At 48.9% G+C, this 21,753-nt stretch overlaps 1 protein-coding gene across 2 annotated transcripts in view; it reads left to right on the top strand.

Annotated features, from left to right (window-relative positions):
* The window catches only part of IGHMBP2 (immunoglobulin mu DNA binding protein 2), an 83,847-nt gene that overhangs the window by 46,236 nt on the left and 15,858 nt on the right, over positions 1–21,753 (top strand). For both annotated transcript variants that reach the window (XR_012159304.2, XM_073347032.2), the window contains exon 9: positions 14,747–14,929. Coding sequence is in view for 1 of the 2 variants with exons in the window: in XM_073347032.2 (XP_073203133.1) it covers positions 14,747–14,929 (183 nt within the window). In the remaining variant the exon portion in view is untranslated. The remainder of the gene's footprint in view (positions 1–14,746; positions 14,930–21,753) is intronic.

The following is a 21,753-nucleotide window of genomic DNA, read 5'->3' as shown; positions in this document are numbered from 1 at the left end:
TCAAAATGATATAATTGTGCTCCAAATGTATTAGCTGTTGCATTTAACTAGGAGGGTTATCAATCCAGTCTCTGTCAGCTAATCCAATATAGCTACTGGACTCTACTCACGTCTTTATCCTTTACAAACAAATGCTGACAAAGGGTTTTGGGGTTTTTTTTTAATCTGTAACGGAAAAGATTTAGAAGGCATTTAAAAGAAATATTCAGCATTACACAAGTATATCTCCAGTAAAAACAGACAACACTAATTTAGTATTTTTGTTACCACAAGATTTCTTTGCATCACTTCCACATCTCATTTTAGCAAATTGAAATGGTGTCTAGCAGCCTGTGGATTCAACTGCTTTGCAAACAATGCCAAGACTTGAGCGGAATGCTGATTCTCAAGATGGTGGAATGGTGGACTTTGCCTTGACCGGAGTGGCCCATTAGTTGTAGCCACGGGAAGAACATTACAGCAGTACAGAACCTTGCACAGTGGGGTTACCAGTAGGATCAGATTTACAAAGCACAGGTTTTAATTGTCATATGTGAGCAGAAATGTAGGCTTAATAAAATATGTAAGCATCATGACCCACGGTATGCCTTGCGACACTGCCCCCTTTAGCAGTACAAATAAACCTCAGTACTGGGAGTGTTGATTGTATGGTGTTCATACCTAAGAGCTCCACAGAAGGACATCAGATTATATCAAAGACTGTTGTCATGATGTATGGAATCAGCCCTACTTAAGCAGGCAGCCTTTATTAAATGAAACCCTCTACAGCTGCAGACACAAACAAACGGGCTTCTACACAGCTTGTGTTCCAGCTGTGTCTCCATTGCTTATCAGGGACCATTTCCTCCCTGGAACACTATATAGCACACAGGGGCAATTGCCCGGGCAGACTATACAGTACATATTCTAGTGCTTTCTCCAGTTGAAATTTAAGGGCTAGGTTTTTGACTCTGGCTGCACAAAAGTGTGGGAGGTGAGACCCCTTTCTTATACCGTGGCATGGGCTACCTGGACCTTGGCTCTGGGTGCAAAGGAGCAAGTGGGTGGGAAATGGGTAGAGGGTTTCCTCTACCCCCCACAACATGCCAGAGAGTAGAGCTTAGTTGGTTTAGAGATAGGTAGTAATTTGCTGCAGCAGGGATAGCCCAGCAAATTACTATCCTGGGGGAGTATGGAGGGGGAATATGACTCTCAGAGTCACTGTTCCTTCCCTCTGCTGCTTCTGGGTTTACACAACAGTGCACTGTCCCTGAAGGGTTATGTCCTTGAGAAACAATCTAGTCCTATGCGTCCGAAACACTGTGATTCCTACAACTTCCTATGAGACTATTTCCCAATTTCGGGCCTGCTCCAAAGCCCACTGAAGTCAATGTAAAAAGCATCCCATTGACCTTTTTGGACTTTGGATGCGTGCCATAATGCATCTCATTGTCAAGACGCTTCCTGGTATTCATCCTAAACATTTGCTTTTTCGTTTCATACCAGTCCATTACTCCTCATTATGCTCTTCAAATATTTGCAGATAATTATCATATCCCTTCCTGCTGGTGTTGCTCAGATAAACTTAGCATATTTAGCTCTTCTAATCATTTGTCATAAATCAATCTGCATCTTTCTGCCACAGAGCTGCCTTGAAATCATCATAGTGTTGCAGCAGCAGTCTTCCTGCTCAGGTATATGATGTATTTGCATGTGGCATCCAAACAAATTTACTTCCATTTAATCACTGAATACCAAATATTGGGCCTTAACTTTCTGTGGCTAGCCACTACAGATCCCAACAATAAGCTGCACCACATGTTTTATTGCAGTTGTACAGCTTATTCCTGCAGTGATTTAAAAGGAAAATGACTGTGGGGGAGGGAATCATTACAGTACAGTAAATAGCATGCCTATCTTCATAGCCGTTTCAGAAATCTCTTAATGATACCGCACAACATAAAACAAAATGCCAAATGCATGAAACCGATGATACCGTGAGAGATCTAATCCTGTTGCATGGATATTGCTGTCGATGTGCAAAGAATGCCAAAGCATTTTACAGACAAATGTGAGTTAAGCCATCTTTGTGTATGCAAGTGCTGTTACGAGATGGGGAAGCTAAGGCCCAGAGAGGTTAAGTGACAAGCTCAGGCTTGCACAGTGAGAGTCAAGTGCTGAACGAGGAATCAAACCCAGATCTCTTGACTCCCTGTGCTGTGTCTTAGTGACAAGACCATCTGTACAAAAATAGCCAGAGAATGAAAATTTATTGGCTAAAAGCTTTTAATGGTACTTGGTTTTACAGATAATAGTACAAGATTGAAGAGAGGAAGTCATAGCTCCATCCTTTCATGAGTCCCAAAGTAGTGTCATTTTTTAAAATATAAATTTAATTCAATAACCTTATTAAATCCTGGAAGTACTAACGATCCCTTTTATGGCCAGCCCAGAATATGGCTGGGCAGCTGGGGGTGGAGTCACACTCTTGGGTAGGCCACGGCAGCCCTCCTTGGCTATGAAAGATACTAATCGTTCATTTAAAGAACTTCTTTCTTTGTGCTAGCTGACGAGGGCTTGCCTGCAAAAGAGCAGCAGCAGGCAGCGGTGGCCTCTTTGGAGTGGAGAATGGACCATTCTCATTGGCCTCTGCCATTCACAAAATGCCGTCGTCCAGCAGAACAGGACACCTGAGGATTGTACAGGTTATATCCCATCACCCTCTTCTGGGATGGGCTAGAGTACACATTGGGCAGTGCCTGAAAAATCACCCGCCAAGTCAGGTCAGGAAATGAAGGATAATTTAAACAACTGAACTGGCAGGGGACAGTTGAATAGGCCCAGACTGTAAGCATCAGGGCTTCACAGCTGAAATTTGGCTCAATAGTCTTCCTCCTCCAAACAGTATAATTGGCTCTTCAGTTACAGGAATAGTATAAGCAGTTGGGGCCTTACTTCTGTGTCTTAACCTCACGATGGCACCTCCAACAGCTAAGGACTGGATCCGCAGAAGCTCCTTTTCCCCCTCATCAGTGTTCCTTGCAACGGAGCAATATCACCAATATTACTCTCTGATCTTGTTAGTTATCCCTGCTTTTGTGCCCTCCCCATTCAATTGCTGTGATGCCCTCTCCGTGGGGCACCTTTGGAGGCAAATCAAAAGTTGCCCTGACAGTGCTTGCCATGCACGTGTGCTCCAAAGACTTCCCTGGCTCCTGATTGGCTTCTAAGTGCAATTCAAGGCATGGATAGTCTGAAAAATCAATTTAAAAATGAAGGGATGATACAAAGAGACATTTAACAGAGTGAGGAAAATAAAAGTAAGTAAAAATGCCCGGGGGTGGGCGGGGCGGACACAGTTTTTATGTACCTCTCAAAAACTGGACCTAACAGAGTGTGTGCCTGTCATCCTCTAGGCCACTTGGCTTGCATGTTGTATCGCTTTCCTCCCCAAATAGTGTTCTAACAGCAGGACGGCATTACTTTTCTAAACAACCTTCCAACCAATCTGTTCTGGATAGTGACTGGATTATTTGTGTCACTATCCAGACTGTAGCTTTGCTGTGTTTTACACCAGCTTCGCCGTGGGGAAACTGGGTTGGAGGAAGCTTCCTCACTCAGCAGTGCTGGAAACATGCTGGAACTTTTTTTAGGAGTCAAACAGGTGTCTTGTGATTCTTTAGGTACTTCCAGTGCTTGTGTTCTGGCACTTCTCAAGTGCTGTATTCACCTCCTGATCCTCCGTTATGTGTGCTTTGAAAACTGCAAGCAGGGGAGCATATGGTTGCAAATCCCAGTTTTTTACTAAGGGACTGTTCCTAGTAAGAAATCATTTCATCTTCAGTCAAGAAGAGTGCCACATTCTGGAAAGACTCCAGTCTGTAGCCCTCTAAATCTAGTACCAGCCATCCAGAGAAGGATCAGTGACCAACTGAGCTGCAGCAAATATCTTTTGAAAGGCATCGGAAGTAAGGCTCCCAGAAAAGTGCATTGGAGGCCCAACACAGCCTGCATTAGCCAAACACATCAATCTAAAACCCATCTCGTCTAAAACATTTTGAACTGTCCCCTGTTGCGTTTAGTTCCTTGATTAAATCCCTTCACAGGGACATGATATGTGGCTAATAGACGGGTATTGATGAATTAGTGGTGATCTGATTCAAGATGCAATTTAAAATGAGATTGCTTTCAGTAAAGTGACTCTGTTATGGACAGTGTACGGCACTATTCCTCATAGGACATCCATGTTCTCAGGGACTTCCACATTAAATATGATCCACTGAGAAGTCAAAAGACCGAGACCAAGATAATAAAGTGGTTTTGTGTCCCTCAGTATTTCAATGCTGAGCTTGAGACATCTTAATGGGGCCCAATTTTCATAGAACAGGTGCTCAGCGTGTTTTAATCCCAACCTTGATTTGGCAGGGAAATTCTGCAAGTGAATTCTGCAAATTCTGCAAGTCTTGCATCGTAATGTCTCTCTTTATATGCAAAGTATGATGAGTGCAATTTGACAGGGCACACGATGAGTTCCGTTGGGTTGGGTGACTTTAGCTGTGCGTTTTCTGACTTCCTAGTTTTTAAGTGTGACCTTAACTTTGACTTTCTATGTGTGTTTTGAGAGAACTACCTTTTTCCCCTAAAGACTTTTTGTCTTAAGTAACTGATACTTATAACTTTAACTCCATGTATGCCTGGATTTACTTCAGCAGCATCCCTGCATGGCCCATCAGGGCATGACTCATGCAGCCGCAGGCATCCAAGGTAGCGATGCTTTAGCCCCGTGGCCAAATCACACTTCAGTACAGCCCCTTTCAGCGTATTAAGGTTCAAAGAAAACCAAGGACAAAATACCACAGCTCAGAACAGGGTGGTCTGATGAACCTTTGGTGGGACCCTGCCCTTCTATTCAAGGCTTGTCTTCAAACAGTCCTTGTTTCCGCCGATTCCCCAGAGGCGGGTTGTCCCGTCTAGCAGGAGGCTTGTCCAGCCAGTAAGCTAGCTCAGTCTCTGAGTGGCAACTAGGCTTCTCTCACATCCGAAGCAGAGCTCTGCTCTCCTTCCTGGTCAGCCCTGAGCTTGGCTAGGTCGCCTCCTTTTGACTCCCCACTCCATCCCTAGCATTTGCTGTGGGCTCTGTGTAACCTTCTGATGGCCATTGTGGGGCTACCTGCCTTGGCACCCCTTGTTTCATGACTTTTTTGGAGTGGGACTCAACAACTGGAGAGACTAATTGGATGGTGAAATAATAGCAAACGTTATTAACAGCTGAAAGATTTCTAAATTTATCCTCCTCATTAATACACCCCCTTCCCTCGACACAGACATACACAGCATACACACCCCAGATGCACACAGACCAGCTGTATTGGCTACAGCTACACCCCAGGGCTACAGACTCATTTTCACAAACTTGAATTTCTTCAGCCCACCCTGCAGTTCTGCCCCTGCAGCCCGGTTCTGGCCCCCTAGTGGATACACAGGACCCTGGAAACAGTGTTGTGAATATCTGCTCAAATAAATTGGTTAGTCTCTAAGTTAGTCTCTAAGTCTCTAAGTGCCACAAGTACTCCTTTTCTTTTTGCGAATACAGACTAACACGGCTGTTACTCTGAAACCTGTATAGGGGTTGTATTTCAGAGGAGAGGGCATGTTCTGTTACTTCGCCTATGTTTTATGAGATGCCATTAAAAGAAATCCCTTAGAACATTTCTTGCCTGGTATTAAAAAGAGAGGTTTTATTGCAAATACTCCATGGGGTCATCTTTAAACATGATCCTTGGTTCACTTATTAGATTTGTAAAGAATTTTTCAACTGAGTGACGGTAAAAGAGCCTCTTTGTTTGGAAAGACTTTAATCTGTTAACTTGTTACATGCAGTTGAACCTGTCAGTGATGTACCAAGAGATAGTTTTACATTATTCGTCTGGAGCCGAGTGCCAAATCTCCTGAACCAGTGCGACTTGATTTGCCTGACGTGGCTAATGCAGCCAGCTGCTTCCCTAACATAGAACTAGAGTCCACGTCTCAATAAGTGGCTTGTTTTTCATTAACAGTGGCAGATATTCAGAGGGCTGGCAGGCCCAGGGTGTTGGTAATGAGAATCAAGATAGTAAGTACAGTAAGCAAAAGGGGATTGCTCTCTGGCGGCCTGTGTGAAGCAAGTTGGTCTCAGTCCAGTTTCTAGTGGTCTGGTATCCACATCACAGTTAGCACTGATGACTGCCTTTGTTGATAGTGTGATTAGAAACCACAAGGACTGAATGTGAATGGAACACAGCATCCTCTCACCCCTGGAGGTGGCCCTGCCATGGTAAGATTGGGGTAGATTGGCTCAGCAGAGTAGAAAAGCTTAGTTTCCTAATGCCAGACTTGTTATGTGAATAAATAGCAGACTCCAGGGCCTTTTTCTGATTGATACTACAACTCCTTAATCCTGCCAGAGCAAGGCAAAAAGGCCTTCTTATCAATCAGAATCAGGCCCTTCAGACTCCTGGGCTCTAAAACCAGCCCCTTTCATCAGCACTAAAATGATTGTGTGTAAGGGATTGTCTCCAGTAGGAAGTTGACCAGATTAGCTGTTCTGGAATAATTATTACAGAACAGTTATTCTGGACGCTCTCATTCCAAAATAAGAGTATCCACATGGGGGCTTATGCTGAAATAATTATCCTGCAATAGCTATTTCAGTAAATGTCCCAGTGTAGCCAAGCTCGAACATAGATCAAAATTAAACCCAACACTCTGTAAACAAACGACTTGATTCAAATGACCCCTGCATGTGGCCGGAGGGGATTATCTCTGTTCTCCCAGGTGATAATTATGCCTTTTACTTCTCACTAAGAGTTAATTGGCCCTACTGTTGCTAGGCCCAAAACAATCAATAGTGGAGTCTACCCAGATCAGAGTCTATCCAACTTGATTCTACTTTCCATACCTCACTCGCCCTAGGTTTTCTTTGTTGTTTATTGTTCAGTCATCACTGATTCTCCTCCTGCTTGCCTCAGGGCTGAGCTAACAATTTTCAGGACTGCAGCAGGGCAGAGAGGAAGATGAGGGATCAAGCTGTGAGTTACTTCCCCATTCATTTCTGCTCCTGGAAGGGAAGATCATTCTGGTTTAGTTGTTCCGTTTGTTCCTAAATCAACACCTGACCACAGAGCCCCAGTCCATTGATTGCATTGTTCATGCCACAGTTTTGACTTTACTTATCCTGAGTACCAAAACTTTTGCTTTTTCTTTGCTGGTTATTTACACAGGTTTGGTAATAAAATTACTACCTGGCCAGAAGGGTCTGTCTAGGTGTGTGTTCACTCACCATTTACCTTAGATGGGTGAAATGCGTGACTTCCATATGATGAAGTGAGCTGTAGCTCACGAAAGCTCATGCTCAAATAAATTGGTTAGTCTCTAAGGTGCCACAAGTACTCCTTTTCTTTTTCCATACCCACATTTACTCTCCATCACAGCGTTCTGGTTTATGGAATTCAGAGCAATGAAAAAAACTTCTGTAGGTGATACATGTGTCAGAAGGAGTGGGCAAGCCCTGAAGCCATCCCATTGAAGGAGACTGAGGAGGTTGTCTCTACTGTTGGAGGGAGCTGAGCTGTGTTGTGGGTTTGGTCCTACAAACTCTGAAAGACCCAGTGGTGGAATTGCAGGGCAATGCATATCATCCCTTTTGTCTGAGCTCTCTGTCAGCTGTAGCAAAGAAGTGTCAATTGTATGATACTGTAGTGTGAGGTGGAATATTCTCCTGGGTCCTGCCAGCAGTCAGTGTGTGTCATTGTCACAGAGTGTGGGGGAGTCCAGGCCCTGCACCCCTCTTCCTGGGATTCACTGAGACTCTCAGCCAGCCAGTAAAACAGAAGGTTTATTGGACAACAGGAGCACAGTCCAAAACAGAAGTTGTGGGTACAACCAGGACCCCTCAGTCAAGTTCTTCTGGGGGAGCAGGGAGCTTACACCCCAGCCCTGGGGTTCCCTGCGTTCCACCACCCAGCACCAAACTGAAAACTAAACCCCCTCAGTGGGCTCTCTCCTACAGCCTCTGTTCACATTCCTGGGCAGAGGTGTTACCTCCCCCTCCCGGCTCAGGTTACAGGCTCTCAGGTCTCCCATCCCCAGGGCAGATTCCCAGGTCAACACTCCCCGATCTGTGCTGTGTCACATTGTCACATCTCTCCCCCCTTCGAGACCGAACTGAGTGGGGTCACTGTGACCAGTGACCTGGGGAAGTTCAGGGCCCCCTCTCCGGGACAGCGCATCCGCTATCATGTTGGCACTTCCCTTCACGTGGACCACGTCCATGTCATAATCCTGCAGGAGCAGGCTCCACCCAGGAGCTTGGCGTTGGCTTCTTTCATCTGGTGCAGCCAGGTCAGGGGACAGTGGTCGGTGTACACAGTAAAGTGTCGCCCGAAGAGATAGGGCTCTAGTTTCTTGAGGGCCCACACCATGACCAGGCACTCCTTCTCGATGGCCGCGTAGTGTTGCTCCCGGGGTAGCAACTTCTTGCTCAGGTACACGATGGGGTGTCTCTCCCCCTTTTCATCCTCTTGCATTAACACCACCCCCAGTCCTGTGTCTGAGGTGTCGGTGAACACCACAAAGGGCTTGTCAAAGTCTGGGTTTGCCAGAACTGGGCCACTGACCAGAGCCTCCTTCAGCGCCCGGAAAGCCTCCTGGCACTGCTCGGTCCAGACCACCTTGTCTGGCTTCCCCTTCTTGCATAGCTCAGTGATGGGGGTGGCTATGGCGCTAAAGTGGGGCACAAATCTTCAGTAGTATCCTGCCATCCCAATAAAGGCTTGGACCTGCTTTTTGGTGTAGGGAGCGGGCCAGTCTCTGATCATCTCCACATCGGCTGGTTCCGGCTTTAGGTGGCCGCTCCCCACCCGATGGCCCAGGTAAGATACTTCAGCCATCCCCACCTAGCACTTCTCCGCTTTTACAGTCAGCCCAGCCCCCTGGAGTCGGTCCAGCACTTGTCTAACCTGGGACACATGGTCCTCCCAAGTCTGGCTAAAGACACAGATGTCATCAATATATGCCACGGCAAAACTCTCCCTCCCCCTCAGTAGCTGGTCCACCAGGCGCTGGAAGGTGGCCGGCGCTCCCTTGAGGCCGAAAGGCAGGGTCAGGAACTCATAGAGCCCCAGAGGGGTGATAAAGGCCGATTTCAGCCGGGCATCTGCATCCAGCGACACTTGCCAGTAGCCCTTTGTAAGGTCCATGGTGGTAAGGTACCGAGCTCCTCCCAGCTTGTCTAGGAGCTCATCAGGCCTGGGCATGGGGTAGGCATCAGATACAGTGATGGCATTGAGCTTCCGATAGTCCACACAGAACCAGACCGACCCGTCCTTTTTGGGGACCAGCGCCACCGGTGAGGCCCAAGGGCTGGCAGACGGCTGGATCACCCCCAAAGCCAGTATGTCCCGGACCTCTCTTTCCAGGTCCTGAGCAGTTTTCCCTGTGACTCGGAAGGGGGAGCATCTTATCGGCGGGTGCGACCCTGTCTGCACCCGGTGGACAGTCAGATTAGTGCGTCCAGGCTGGTTGGAAAACAGCTGTCGGTACGGATGCAGCACCCCCCTGACCTCAGCTTGCTGGGCAGGGGTTAGCTGATCCGAGAGGGGAATTGTTTCCAGGGGGAAACCAGCTCTGGTCCCAGGGAATAGATCCACTAAAGGGTCATCTCCCTGCTCCTCCCAATGTCCACACACGGCCAACACCACATTCCCCCTGGCATAATATGGCTTCACCATATTCACATGGTACACCCAGCGCTGGTGCGCCCGGTTAGACAGTTCCACCACACAGTTTACCTCATTGAGCTGCTTGACAACCTTGAAAGGGCCCTCCCAGGCGGCCTGTAGTTTTTTCTTTCTCACGGGGATGAGAACCATCACCTGATCCCCGGTGGCGTAGGCATGGGCCTGCGCCGTGCAGTCATACCAGACCTTCTGCTTTTTCTGGGCTTTGGCCAGATTCTCCCTGGCCAGGCCCATGAGTTCAGCCAGTCTCCCTCAGAAGATCAGGACATACTCCACCACTGACTCTCCATCGGGAGTGGCCTTCCCCTCCCACTCGTCTCTCATCAGGTCCAGGGGGCCCCTCACCCTCCTGCCATATAACAGTTCGAAAGGCGAAAATCCGGTAGACTCCTGGGGCACCTTCCTGTACGCGAACAGCAGGTGAGGTAAGTACTTGTCCCAGTCCTGCGGGTGCTGGTTCATAAAGGTTTTCAGCATCATCTTTAGCGTCCCATTGAACCTCTCCACCAGCCCATTGGACTGGGGGTGATAAGCTGAGGCCCAGTTGTGCCGGACCCCACATTTCTCCCACAAGCACCAGAGCAGGGCCGACATGAAGTTGGACCCTTGGTCTGTCAAGACTTCCTTGGGGAACCCCACTCGGCTGAAAATGGTCAGGAGCGCATCCTCCACGATGTCTGCTTCAGTGGAAGCTAAGGGCACTGCCTCAGGGTAGCAGGTGGTGAAATCTACCACCACCAGAATGTATTTCTTCCCCGACCGGGTCGTCTTGCTCAGAGGCCCCACGATGTCCATGGCCACCTTCTGGAAAGGCTCCTCTATGATGGGCAAAGGTCTCAAAGGTGCTTTCCCCTTGTCCCGGGCCTTCCCCACCCTCTGACAGGAGTCACAGGATCGGCAATGCTGCGGACCGTGGTAAAGACCCCGGGCCAGTAAAAGTTCTGTAGCAACCTCTGCCGGGTGCGCCAGATTCCCTGGTGCCCTGAGAGGGGGATGTCATGGGCCAGGTACAGTAGCTTGCGGCGATACTTCTGGGGGACCACCAACTGCCTCCTGATCCCACAGGACTCTGCTTCCCTTGTGGGAGCCCATTCTCGGTACAGGAACGCCCTCTCCCACAGGAACCTCTCCTGGCAACCTCTCGTCATGGTCCGTACCACACTGAGGTCGGCCAAGTCCCTGAGCTTCCACAAGGAGGGATCTTTCTCAACTCGGCCTGGGACTCAGCGGCTGGGGAAGGGATGGGGCCCGGTTCCCTCTCATTGGCCGGGTCTGAGACCACAGCCTCTCTGAGCCGTGCCCCTCGGCGCTCCCTCCCCACCCGGGTAGGGTCCTGCACCTCCGGTGTGGTACTCTCCCCAAGGTCAGGGCGCAGTGCCCCTTGCCGGCTCTGGCTACGGGTCACAACCAGGGCGGTCTGGGGCTTGCTTGGCCAGTCCTCTAGGTCTCCCCCCACTTTAAAACCTCAGTGGGCAAATGGTGTTGCACCCCCACATCCTTGGGGCCCTCCTTGGCCCCCCATTTCAGGTGTACCCTTGCCACGGGCACCTTAAATGGGGTCCCGCCCACCCCCCTCAGGGTCAGGTAGGTGTTGGGCACAACCCGATCTGAGGCCACCATCTCAGGCTGGGCCAGTGTCACCTCTGCGCCCGTATCCCAGTATCCATTGACCTTCCTCCCATCCACCTCCAGGGGAACAAGGCACTCTCTCCGGAGGGACAGCCCCGCACCCACCCTGTAAACCGAGTACCCTGAGTCCAGAGCATCCAGCCCTCTGGCAGAGTTGGCCTGGGGTACTCTTCCCTCCCAAGCAGCTGGTAAGCTGGCAGCCCTCCTTGCCTGGGCCGTCTTCCCATCGTCCCGCTCGGTCCCTACCCAGTTAACCCTAGGTAGGTTGGGTCTGCTTAGTCTGTCCCTGAGCCTGGGGCACTGGGTCTGTACGTGGCCTCTCTGGCCACAGGGATAGCAGCTCAGGTCACGTTGGTCCCCTCGAGCGGGTCGGAGGGGCCCGACGCCAGGCGTTCCCCTTTGGAGGGGGTTCTCCGTATTTCCCCGCTGGGAGGTCCCATGGTGACTCTCTCTCTCTGCATCGGGGGGGCCTGTTCTTTTGGGACTCCTCCCTGCTGCCCCCTGACCGACTGTTCACAAACTCGTCGGCCAGCTGTCCTGCGTGCTGGGGGTTCTTTAGCTTTTTGTCCACCAACCACAGCCTCAGGTTGGAAGGGCACTGTTCATTCAGTTGCTCCAGTACGATTAGGTCAAGCAGGTCCTCTTTAGCTTGGGCACCAGCTGTCCACTTGCGGGCATATCCCTGCATCCGGTTGACCGGTTGTAGGTATGTGACCTCAGGCTTTTTACGCTGACTCCGGAACCTTCTCCGGTACATCTCGGGGGTCAGCCCAAACTCACGGAGCAGGGCCTGTTTGAACAGTTCATAGTCCCCTGCCTCTGCCCCTGTCATTCGGCTATACACCTCCATGGCTTTGGGGTCCAGTAAGGGGGTGAGGAACTGGAGCCTGTCTGCAGGGTCTACCCTGTGCATCTCGGAGGCATTCTCAAAGGCCGTCAGGAAGCTATCTATGTCCTCCCTCTCCTTACGCTGGGCCAGGAAGCACTTATCAAAGCTCCTTGCAGTCTTGGGTCCCCCCTCACTCACCGCAGCCGGGGCCCCACTGCTCCTCAGCCTGGCCAGCTCCAGTTCATGCTGTCTTTGTTTCTCCTTCTCCTGACGTTCATATTGACGTTGTTTTTCATGATCCTCCAGCTCCCTCATTTTCATCTCCCTCTCCCATTCCAGCCACATCTGCTCCAGGGATGGGGAGCTCCGCCGGGAGGATCCCCTGCTGGCTGCCGGGGTCAGGGTGCCCTCGGTATTCGCTGGGCTTCCCCCAACCCCTCCCCCAGACATAGGTAGGAAGGGTCTCGGAATGTCCTCGGCAGCAGTCTGACCCCTCCCAGCCCGGTCAGGCCCCAGGGCCCACGCTGCATCCACCGGGCGGCTTCCCTCAGGGACAGGGATCGGGTCATCCAAGCGATCCCTCTCCTCCAACTGGGTAATCAGCTGTTCCTTGGTGGACCTCCCAATGCGCAGCCCCCTCTGCCTGCACAGCTCCACCAGGTCACTCTTAAGGCATTTAGCGTACATCTCCCTGCTGGCCACTTGCAGGCCGGGCAGCTTTCTACGGTTTCCAGGAAAAAAACCCTCATGTGCCAGTCCTTCTTGAGGTCACCACCTCTTTGCCAGGGTCGAGCTGCAGACTCCTCCACCCCTGGGACCGCTTGCTGCAATCCCCCGGGGGACCCTGTTACTGCAAAAGTCCTTCTCTGTGGTCACACACTCCCAGGGGTTAACCACCCCCTGAAACTGTCTCTCTCTGAATCTTCAGCACGCCTGGTCCCCGTCAATCCCTCTTCTTTTTACTGTTCCCCAGTCACTTACTGCAGGAAGCACTGTTCACGGGGTGCAGTACATCCCACCACTGCCACCAGTTGTCACGGAGTGTGGGGGAGTCCAGGCCCTGCACCCCTCTTCCTGGGATTCACTGAGACTCTCAGCCAGCCAGTAAAACAGGTTTATTGGACAACAGGAACACAGTCCAAAACAGAGGTTGTGGGTACAACCAGGACCCCTCAGTCAAGTCCTTCTGGGGGAGCAGGGAGCTTAGACCCCAGCCCTGGGGTTCCCTGCATTCCTCCACCCAGCCCCAAACTGAAAACTAACCCCCCCCAGCAGGCTCTCTCCTGCAGCCTCTGTTCACATTCCTGGGCAGAGGTGTTACCTGCCCCTCCCCCTCCTGGCTCAGGTTACAGGCTCTCAGGCCTCCCATCCCCAGGGCACATTCCGAGGTCAACACTCCCCCCTCCCTGCTGCGTCACATCCATATAACAGAACATTTCTTCCTTCCTTCCCCTGCCAAACTTTCCCTTTCCGTCTGTGGCTGCAAATGTTGATCATGGTAATAAAATGAGTGAGTCCTTTTTAAAATCCAGCCACTGTATTTATCTTCGCCCTCCCGTGGCAGGGAGTTCCACATGTTAACCATTGATGATGTAAAGAAGTAGTTTCTTCGTCTTGCTCTAGATATATGGCCCGTCTAATTTCAAGGGGCTTCTCCTGATATTGTAATATGTGACAGGGCAAGAAGGAGAGTCTGGTCATATTTCACTGTAGACCCTTTCCTCATCAAGGAAGTGCTTCCTGAGTCTTCTCCTCTGCAGTTGTAATTAATCTGCAGTCTCTCATTTTATGTAAATCTTGCCATGTTTCTAACATGAGGTGACCAGACAGTAATACAAAAGAATACAAAAATAATAAACAAATGTATTATTGTTTCATTTAATGAAATATTTTCTGAATGATCTTCTGTCCCTTTGTTAATTGCACACTCCTTGTGTGTTTAAACAGCCGGGGCAGTGGCTTTACTGAGTTATCCACTATCGTTGTTTGTTTGTTTGTTTATTTAGTAGTGTTATTGTAGCATCTGGAAGACCCTGTCATGGGCCAGAACCCCATTGTGCTAGGCGCTGTACAAGCACAGGGCAAAAAGCTAGTCCCTGCATCCAAGAGTTTGCAGTCTAAGTATGGTGGCTCTAGATCTTTTCTGACAGCGTGCTGCAAGGTCAGAATGCATTGCAGCAGAGAGGCAGACATAGATAGTAGTTGTAGAACCCTGTAGAGTTACGCTTTGTGTAAGAGAATTTAAAATGAACAGTTAGAAAAAACAATCCGCATAGTGGAAGCCATGGCTGGTTATAAAACAAGTATATACAGAGATAGTATGATCTATGGTTGGTGTTCGGGACTGGGGCTCTGGGTTTCAGAGGCTCTAATGGAGATCATGGCTCCTAATCTAATAATAATTTTTGAAAGTCAGACAGAAATGTGATGACTAAGTTGATGGCACCCCTTTAACAATCTTTAAACAACCTCCTTAATGGACTTATTCTCCTTGCCTGTTGAGTTTGTCTTGTTAATTGTTCTCCTGGTGCAGGGCTGCAGCAAAGGGTCTTTCTCTCACCTTAATGGAGCGTCTGATTCAGAAATTTGGCGAGAGCATAGTGAAGATGCTGACTGTGCAATACCGAATGCATCAGGCCATAATGCAGTGGGCCTCCACCGAAATGTACTGTGGCCGACTCTCGGCTCACCCTTCCGTGGCGCATCATTTACTGAAGTAAGTGACTTGGCTCTTTTTTTTTTCTTAACCAGGTTTCAGTGAGGAATGGACGTTGTCAGTTAATATTTATCAGCCATTAACAATTTTCTGTCTGTCTGCGATATCCTTTTGCTATTTCTTACCCATTTTGTTCTGATTTCATTTAGCAAACATTGATTTTGTTTTCCCTTGTGCAGCTTACAGAATAGAAACCCACAGGGTTATGCTCTGTTTTGGTTTTTAAAAAATCCTCCTGTGACTTGTTATACAGGAAGGCCTGATCTGCTGCCTCTCCAAGAAGAACTCCCCAGAACAGAGAGCTAAATATTGACTTAGCTATAACATCTGTAGCACTCTGTAAGTGGGTTTTCAAATCCAGCTCTGTTTATGAATCTGTGATTATCTGATGGCTATTGGTGGCCTATGCCAAATGACTTGTCTACAAGTAGGTATATTTTAGTCCTGATACTGATGACAGCATCCCTGGGAAGTGACTTTTGGAAGTTTCTGCCTACTGATATTTGAAAGTAACACTGTAGGACACTTTAATCATGTCTGCAGCATTCTCATGTATTCTGACTCTGGTTTGCTGCCTTTTCATTTTACTGTGCCCAGGTGCTAGTAAATGAGGATCAGATTAATGAAGTCCTGGCAGGTTTGGGGTGAGAGGGATACTGGAACCCTTTTTACAGACTGGTTGGGTTTATCCTGGTGAGATGCTAGAACCCATATATGTGCGGCTGGAGGGGAACCTAACCCTCAAAACTCTGATCTTGCCCTCATTATCCACTCACCGAGCTTTGTCAAATTCGCACCACCCTACCTGCTGTTTCATATATCGGATTCTGTGCGAGGGTAGAAATTTCTGGGCTCTTGGAACCAAATAAGACAAGAGGTTTGCGAGATATGGAGGCTCAAGGGGAAGTGTGTCCCCCTCTTGAAACATCTTGAGTTGACTTGGAGGGAGGGGGTTGCTCAACATATTGTCAAAAACGCCTTTGAGCGAGAAACACTGGCCAAGATTTTAAAAATGGGTAACCAAAATTAGGCTCTGAAATCAGTATTTAGGCACCTAAATAAGTATCCTGATTTTAAAAACTGTTACACCCATAGCAGCACCCACTGACTTCAAAAGGAGCTGCTGAAAGGGGTTTAAAACGTCTGCAGCCATATATGAAACACCAAAGTGTACAGGATCGAAGATGTTCCTGGCTGTCAGGGTTCCTGACCCTACCACCAAGGTATCTGGTGTTTAAATGCCAACTCCTATGATAAAATGATACTTGTGATAGATGTGTAGGGTGAGATTTGGCTTCAATGGGAGCGGAGTTAGGCCAAGGCTGAATGCTTTTGAAAATCTGCCCTGTACTGACGTTCTGTAGGGCAGTGGTTTTCAAACTTTTTTTCTGGTGACCCAGTTGAAGAAAATTGTGAAGGGTTTGTGGTAGGGTAGGGGGTCAGGACTCAGGGCTGACGGTGCAGGCTCTGCGGTGGGGCCAGGGCTGAGGGGTTTGGGGTGCAGGAAGGGGCTCTGGGTCTGAGGGGGTGCTCAGGGCTGGGGCAGGGGATTGAGGCACAGGGTTGGGGCATGGGCTTACCTCCAGCGGCTCCTGGTCAGCAGCACAGCCAGGGTGCAGAGGCAGGCTTCCTGCCTGTCCTGGCACCACGGACCGTGCTTCGTCCCGGAAGTGGCCAGCAGCAAGTCTGGCTCCTAGGCAGAGGTGAGCAAGCAGCTCCGCGTGGCTCTCACCTGCAGGCACCACCACCCTAGCTCCCATTGGCCGGGAACTGGCCAATGGGAGTGTGGAGCCGGTGCTCCGGTCGGGGGCAGCACACAGAGCCCCATTGTCCGTCCGTCCGTTCCCTCCCCCCTCCCTCCCCCACCACCACCTGGGAGCCGGACCTGCTGCTGGACGCTTCCAGGGCGCAGCGCGGTGTCGGAACAGGTAGAGACTAGCCTGCCTAGCCAGGCAGCACCGCCGACGGGACTTTTAACGGCGCAGTCAGCAGTGCTGACCAGAGGTGCCGCGACCCAGTGCCTTACATTCCGCGACCCAGTAGTGGGTCGTGACCCGCAGTTTGAAAACCACTGCTGTAGGGGGTGCCCTTCCATAGAAGCGCTAAGCATTTGAAAGTATGGAGATAACGAGCTACGGTTCCATAAAAAACTTAGCTTTGCCCAGAGAGAAGTCTGTATTTCCTTAATAACCTTAGCTGTGCCCTCAGGGTAGAGTTTAGGTTGTTAGGGAGCCTTACTCTGTATTTCCGTATCTAATGCTTTTTTCAAAGTGTAAATTTGACTGAATTTTTTAAAATGGTAATTTACAAAAGTCAGAAACCAAGAAAATTAAAAATGTTTCCTCCTCCCCTTAAATGCTTGATATCTTTACAACCCTCACTCTTCACCTGGTTCTTCTGGCTGGGGATTTGACATGCATTTTGGAGACTGCTTGCAAAGGTGATTCTCAGATCCCACAAGCTCCTCAGTTTTGCATGCTGGCACTGATCTGTCCGAGTCCAATTTTGCATTGATAAAGCGATTTGTGAGCATATCAAATATGTACATTAGGCAGCAGATAACAGATAAGGCTAACAGACTCCAGCTGTGACTGTTTCTTGGCCAGCATGCATGAATCTGAGAAGAGCCTGCTGCTATGAGTCAGGCATTGCAGCAAAACAGGAAAGCAGAAGGAATCCTGCAACATTTATGCTGCAATAATTAACTATCACCTACTTCTTCAAGCACAGCATAAATGGTAGGGCCAGCAGCCATGTGTGAACGCTCCAGAAAAGAACATTCCAAGCAGATTGCGGGAAGCCGTTCTTACTCAGAGGATAGTAAATGGAAGTAGCCTTCTGGGCAAGATTGACACTTCAGCCACTTGGGTCATTGAAGAAGTGGAAAGGATGCTGTCCTGGGAGAAGCAGTGCCCAATGCAGCCCTCTCTGTGGGAAGGTCTTGGTGGAGGCAGCTAAAACCTTTGGATATGTAGGGTCTCTTATCAAAGGGGGAGCTTGGTAGGTCCAGCCTCTGAGATCTGGACCATAAGCTCCGGTGAAAACAATGCCAGATTATTTAAAGGGACCCTGCCAGTTGGAGTGCAGCCCCTGTAAAGTTGACTTTGATTCTGATGCTGATTGGCATCTTATGCAGGAATACTAACTTACGCAAACACGCCTTGTTCTCCCCTTCCATGTTTGTCTGTTTATTCACCTGTTGCATACTGTCAGAATCCTAGTTTGTGAGCTGTCTGGGGCAGCTCTTCGTGTTGCTTTTCTGTATAGTGTCTATCATGCGGCTGGGGGCCTGAACCCTGCTTGGGGTTCTTAGATGCTACTGCAATAGAAATAATGAACATGAATAATGACAGTAAAGCCCCATGAGACACCTAGCCAGATTTCAGTTAATGGGGGTTTTCAGTAAAATGGGGTTGTGCTATATCAAAAGGATACACTTTGCCTTCAACATCCCTTCATGGTCCTAGTATTTCTTAAGGACCAAACTCTTCTTTCCAAACTTCCTTTCAGACACTACCAGCAGGTGACAGCACACTTATGAAGCTGGAGCACTGGGCTATAAGAAACCCCCCTATCTCACTGTTAAATCTGTGAGGCCATAGTGCAGTATCGCCAACCCTCAGCATTCAATAATCATGAGCCAGTCTCTAAGAAATCCTGAGAGTGGCTTAAAATCCTGAGATTTAAACAAGACGTACATCTTGGGTTCCTTTTATTAGCTGCCTGGTTTCTGAGTCTTTAGGGTGCCCTTTGGTCATGTTTTCAAGATTTTCTCTGCAACCACAAGGGCTTAGAAACTTTTTTTTTTAAATGAAAGATCCGATTCTCCCCTAATTACAAGAATCCAAGGGTGGGCATTTTAAGTGAAACACCAAACATTGTGAGTCCCCCATGACAAAATCACAAGAGTTGGCCACACTGGCTGTGCCTGAGAGGCACCTGACACCTGTGGTTATTGTGTCCAGCTAACTAGTCAGTAAACAAACAAGAAGTTGGGAAATGTTTCTTTCAAAGGAAGTGCAGGAGGCAGTAAAGCATTATATGTATTGCACCAGAACTGAGATTCCATCCAGCATTTGACTGCAGTGACTATCCCGGCTGTGATACTGACTGCAGGATTCTCTCCCTAAAACAATAACACATGGCTGCATTTCAGGTTGCTTTGCAATAGCCAGTGGGTTAACCTTTCCCCTTGTGTCTAAGGGGTTAGCGTTTAAATAAGCACCAGAAATTTTTCCAGGGTAACACCCTGTTCTGCTGAATGCTTTCCTCTCCCAAAGGAGCACGTTGTTTCTCTCCCCCAAAAGACGTATGCAGCTAATTATTCCTCTGAAATGAAGTTTCCAGATTAAGATTGTTCCTTATAATGAGACGTGCTGCAAGTACATTCTTTGGCCTCTAGGAGTTGTCAAAGAATCCGTGTCAACAGGATTGTCTGTATGGAGGAGACTCACCATGTCTGGGTTCTAGACAAATCCTTCAGTGTGTAGGTAAGCAGGCTACCAGCGTGAAGAATAGCAGGACAGATGTTAAAGGGATGGGAAGCTGCTTAGGGTTTGCATCAAGAAAAGGGGGATAAATCTGTCCTGCAGACCAAAGGGGAAGAAATACTTCAGTGAGAAACTGGTTTGCTGCTGCTCAGAACTGGATCTGTGGAAAACATGGATGGTAATTACAGGAATTAACTGTAAATATGGGGGATGAGTCACATTTTTATTAAAATCCAAATGCTGGACTGCAGCATGAAGCCCGAGCAGCTGTGCATTGGGAAGGGAACCTCCATGGCTGGGGGGGAAGAAATCTTCCTCTAGGTCTAAAAGCAGCAATGGAGTGTCTTGGCAGGGTCCAGCATGCTGTGACTGGTAAATCCAGCTCGGCACTCTCCCAGGGCCCCTAAACACCCTACGTGATCCCTTCAAGTGGGCACTAGACCAGTCCTGTGAGGGGCAGCCCTGAGCTTTAAATGATTGTCCGTGAGGCTGCTGTTTGTCTTTGTGCTGCTTCTTGCAAGGCAAGTGGAAACATTGGCTAGAATTTTCATAGGGGTGTACAGGAGTCTGTTGTATCGGTGTTCATTTATGTATGCGCACGTGCTACCCTGGGGACGTCTCTAGCTAGAAGATGAATGAGTGTCAGTCCAGAGAGGAGAGTTCTTTTGTTGTTGATGAAGTGAGTAATATCCAAAGAGAGCCCATTGAAAGCAAAGCAAACCAGTGGAATGCAAATGCAGACGGGCAAACTTACCGAGCTGGAAAATCGTTCAAGTGTTTGGGACTGTGGTTAAGGCCCTGTCTTGCAACTCAGGAAACTTGGGATCAGTTCCTGGTTCTGCTATGGGTTTCCCTGGTTACTTTAGAAAGCCACTTCATTTCTCTAGGTGAAATCCTGGCCCACAGACTGCAGTGGGGCCAGGATTTCATCCTCTGTCCTAGTTCCCTATCTGTAAAATGGAGATAACCCTTCCTTTCTCCCACCTTTTGTGTCTCTTGTCTATTTGGCTTGTAAGCTGTTTGGGGCAGGGACTGTCTCCTGCTATGTGCGTGTACCCCTCTTAGCGCGCTGAACTGCCAAACGGGGCTGGGGCCTCTCGGTGCTGCTGTAATAATAGCGACCTTGGCTTTGTTCCTGTGACATCTCAGTGATGATAGGATTGTACTGTAGGATCAGAGCCTTTGGACTTGCAAGTGTACTTGCCTTGGAGCTGTCCAGCATTCTGCTGGTTTTCTACTCCAGCCCTTCCATCTCTTGGTCCATTCGCAGACTGTGAATTCAAGGAACAACTCTCTTGGGGGATAAAATGTAACTTGTTGATGTAGCTTCTTCGGATGCAGAAATGACATGAAACCAGAATCCCTGGCTAGTTACCTGGCTGGTGCGTTCTGACTCGACTGACATCACAGCAGTCAAATTGCTACGTCTTAGAACACTTTTAAAGTCTCTTCCTCCTTACGGTGCTAAAAGCTGCTGCGGAAAAAACCTATTTCTGTAGCTTTACTGTCTGATGCTAGTAGAGTGAAATACTAACTCCCATGCTCTCTACTTTGGTTTGTATTAGAAATGATTGCAGTTCATAAAAAAGTAGTGTGTGGTTTTTACATAATCACAAAGTTTTTAGGGCTGGCTGGCTAGTCCGGGCTTTGGGAAGAAGCAACTGCCCAGTGGTGCCCATCACCCCTCCCATTGGGTGGCTGGGGAGAGGCGTTTAAGGGGCTGTTACGACGTAGTCCCTCTGACCAGTGTTCAGATCAGTTTTTCAGACACACAGTTCTGCCACTGTTGAACTGCCACCATCTTGGAAATTGATATATGGCGTGGTCACAAGTCTGTCTTGCAGTGCATTGCAATGACCATCATCTTGGTCAATACCAGGGGCTGAACGTGGGGACACAAGAGCTAAAGGTACGAGCCTTTGCACTAGCTGAAGAGCCAGGCTCTCAAGCTGAAAGCTAGAGCAGACCCATGTCCTCTGTGAAACAGGCGCTGTCCAGGACATGTAACACACCCAATGGGTTACATAGGGTGATCCCGGAGCTGCAGCATTCGTCGCACTCTTAAAGTGATGCAATACACGGCAATTAGAGCCATGTCATTACAAGTGCAGCATGCCCAGAACGTTGAGGAGTGGAGAAGGGGATCAGGGAGGCATTATATAACATAGGTGGGGAAAATGAAGTAGAGAGGTGAAGGGACTTGTGCAAGGCCATACAGCCGAGCTGAGATGAGAATGCAGGAGCTCCTGACTTCCAGTCCTGTGAGCGTTCTTGTGCACCGTGTGACATACAGACCTGTTTGAACTTCCCCTCCAGAGTGGATGCCTCTGTTGG

This window comes from Lepidochelys kempii, chromosome 6 (assembly GCF_965140285.1).
Source record: "Lepidochelys kempii isolate rLepKem1 chromosome 6, rLepKem1.hap1, whole genome shotgun sequence".
Taxonomy (NCBI): Eukaryota; Metazoa; Chordata; order Testudines; family Cheloniidae; genus Lepidochelys; species Lepidochelys kempii.
The sequence above is the reverse complement of the archived record's forward strand: the minus strand, read 5'-3'. Positions and strand labels throughout refer to the sequence as shown.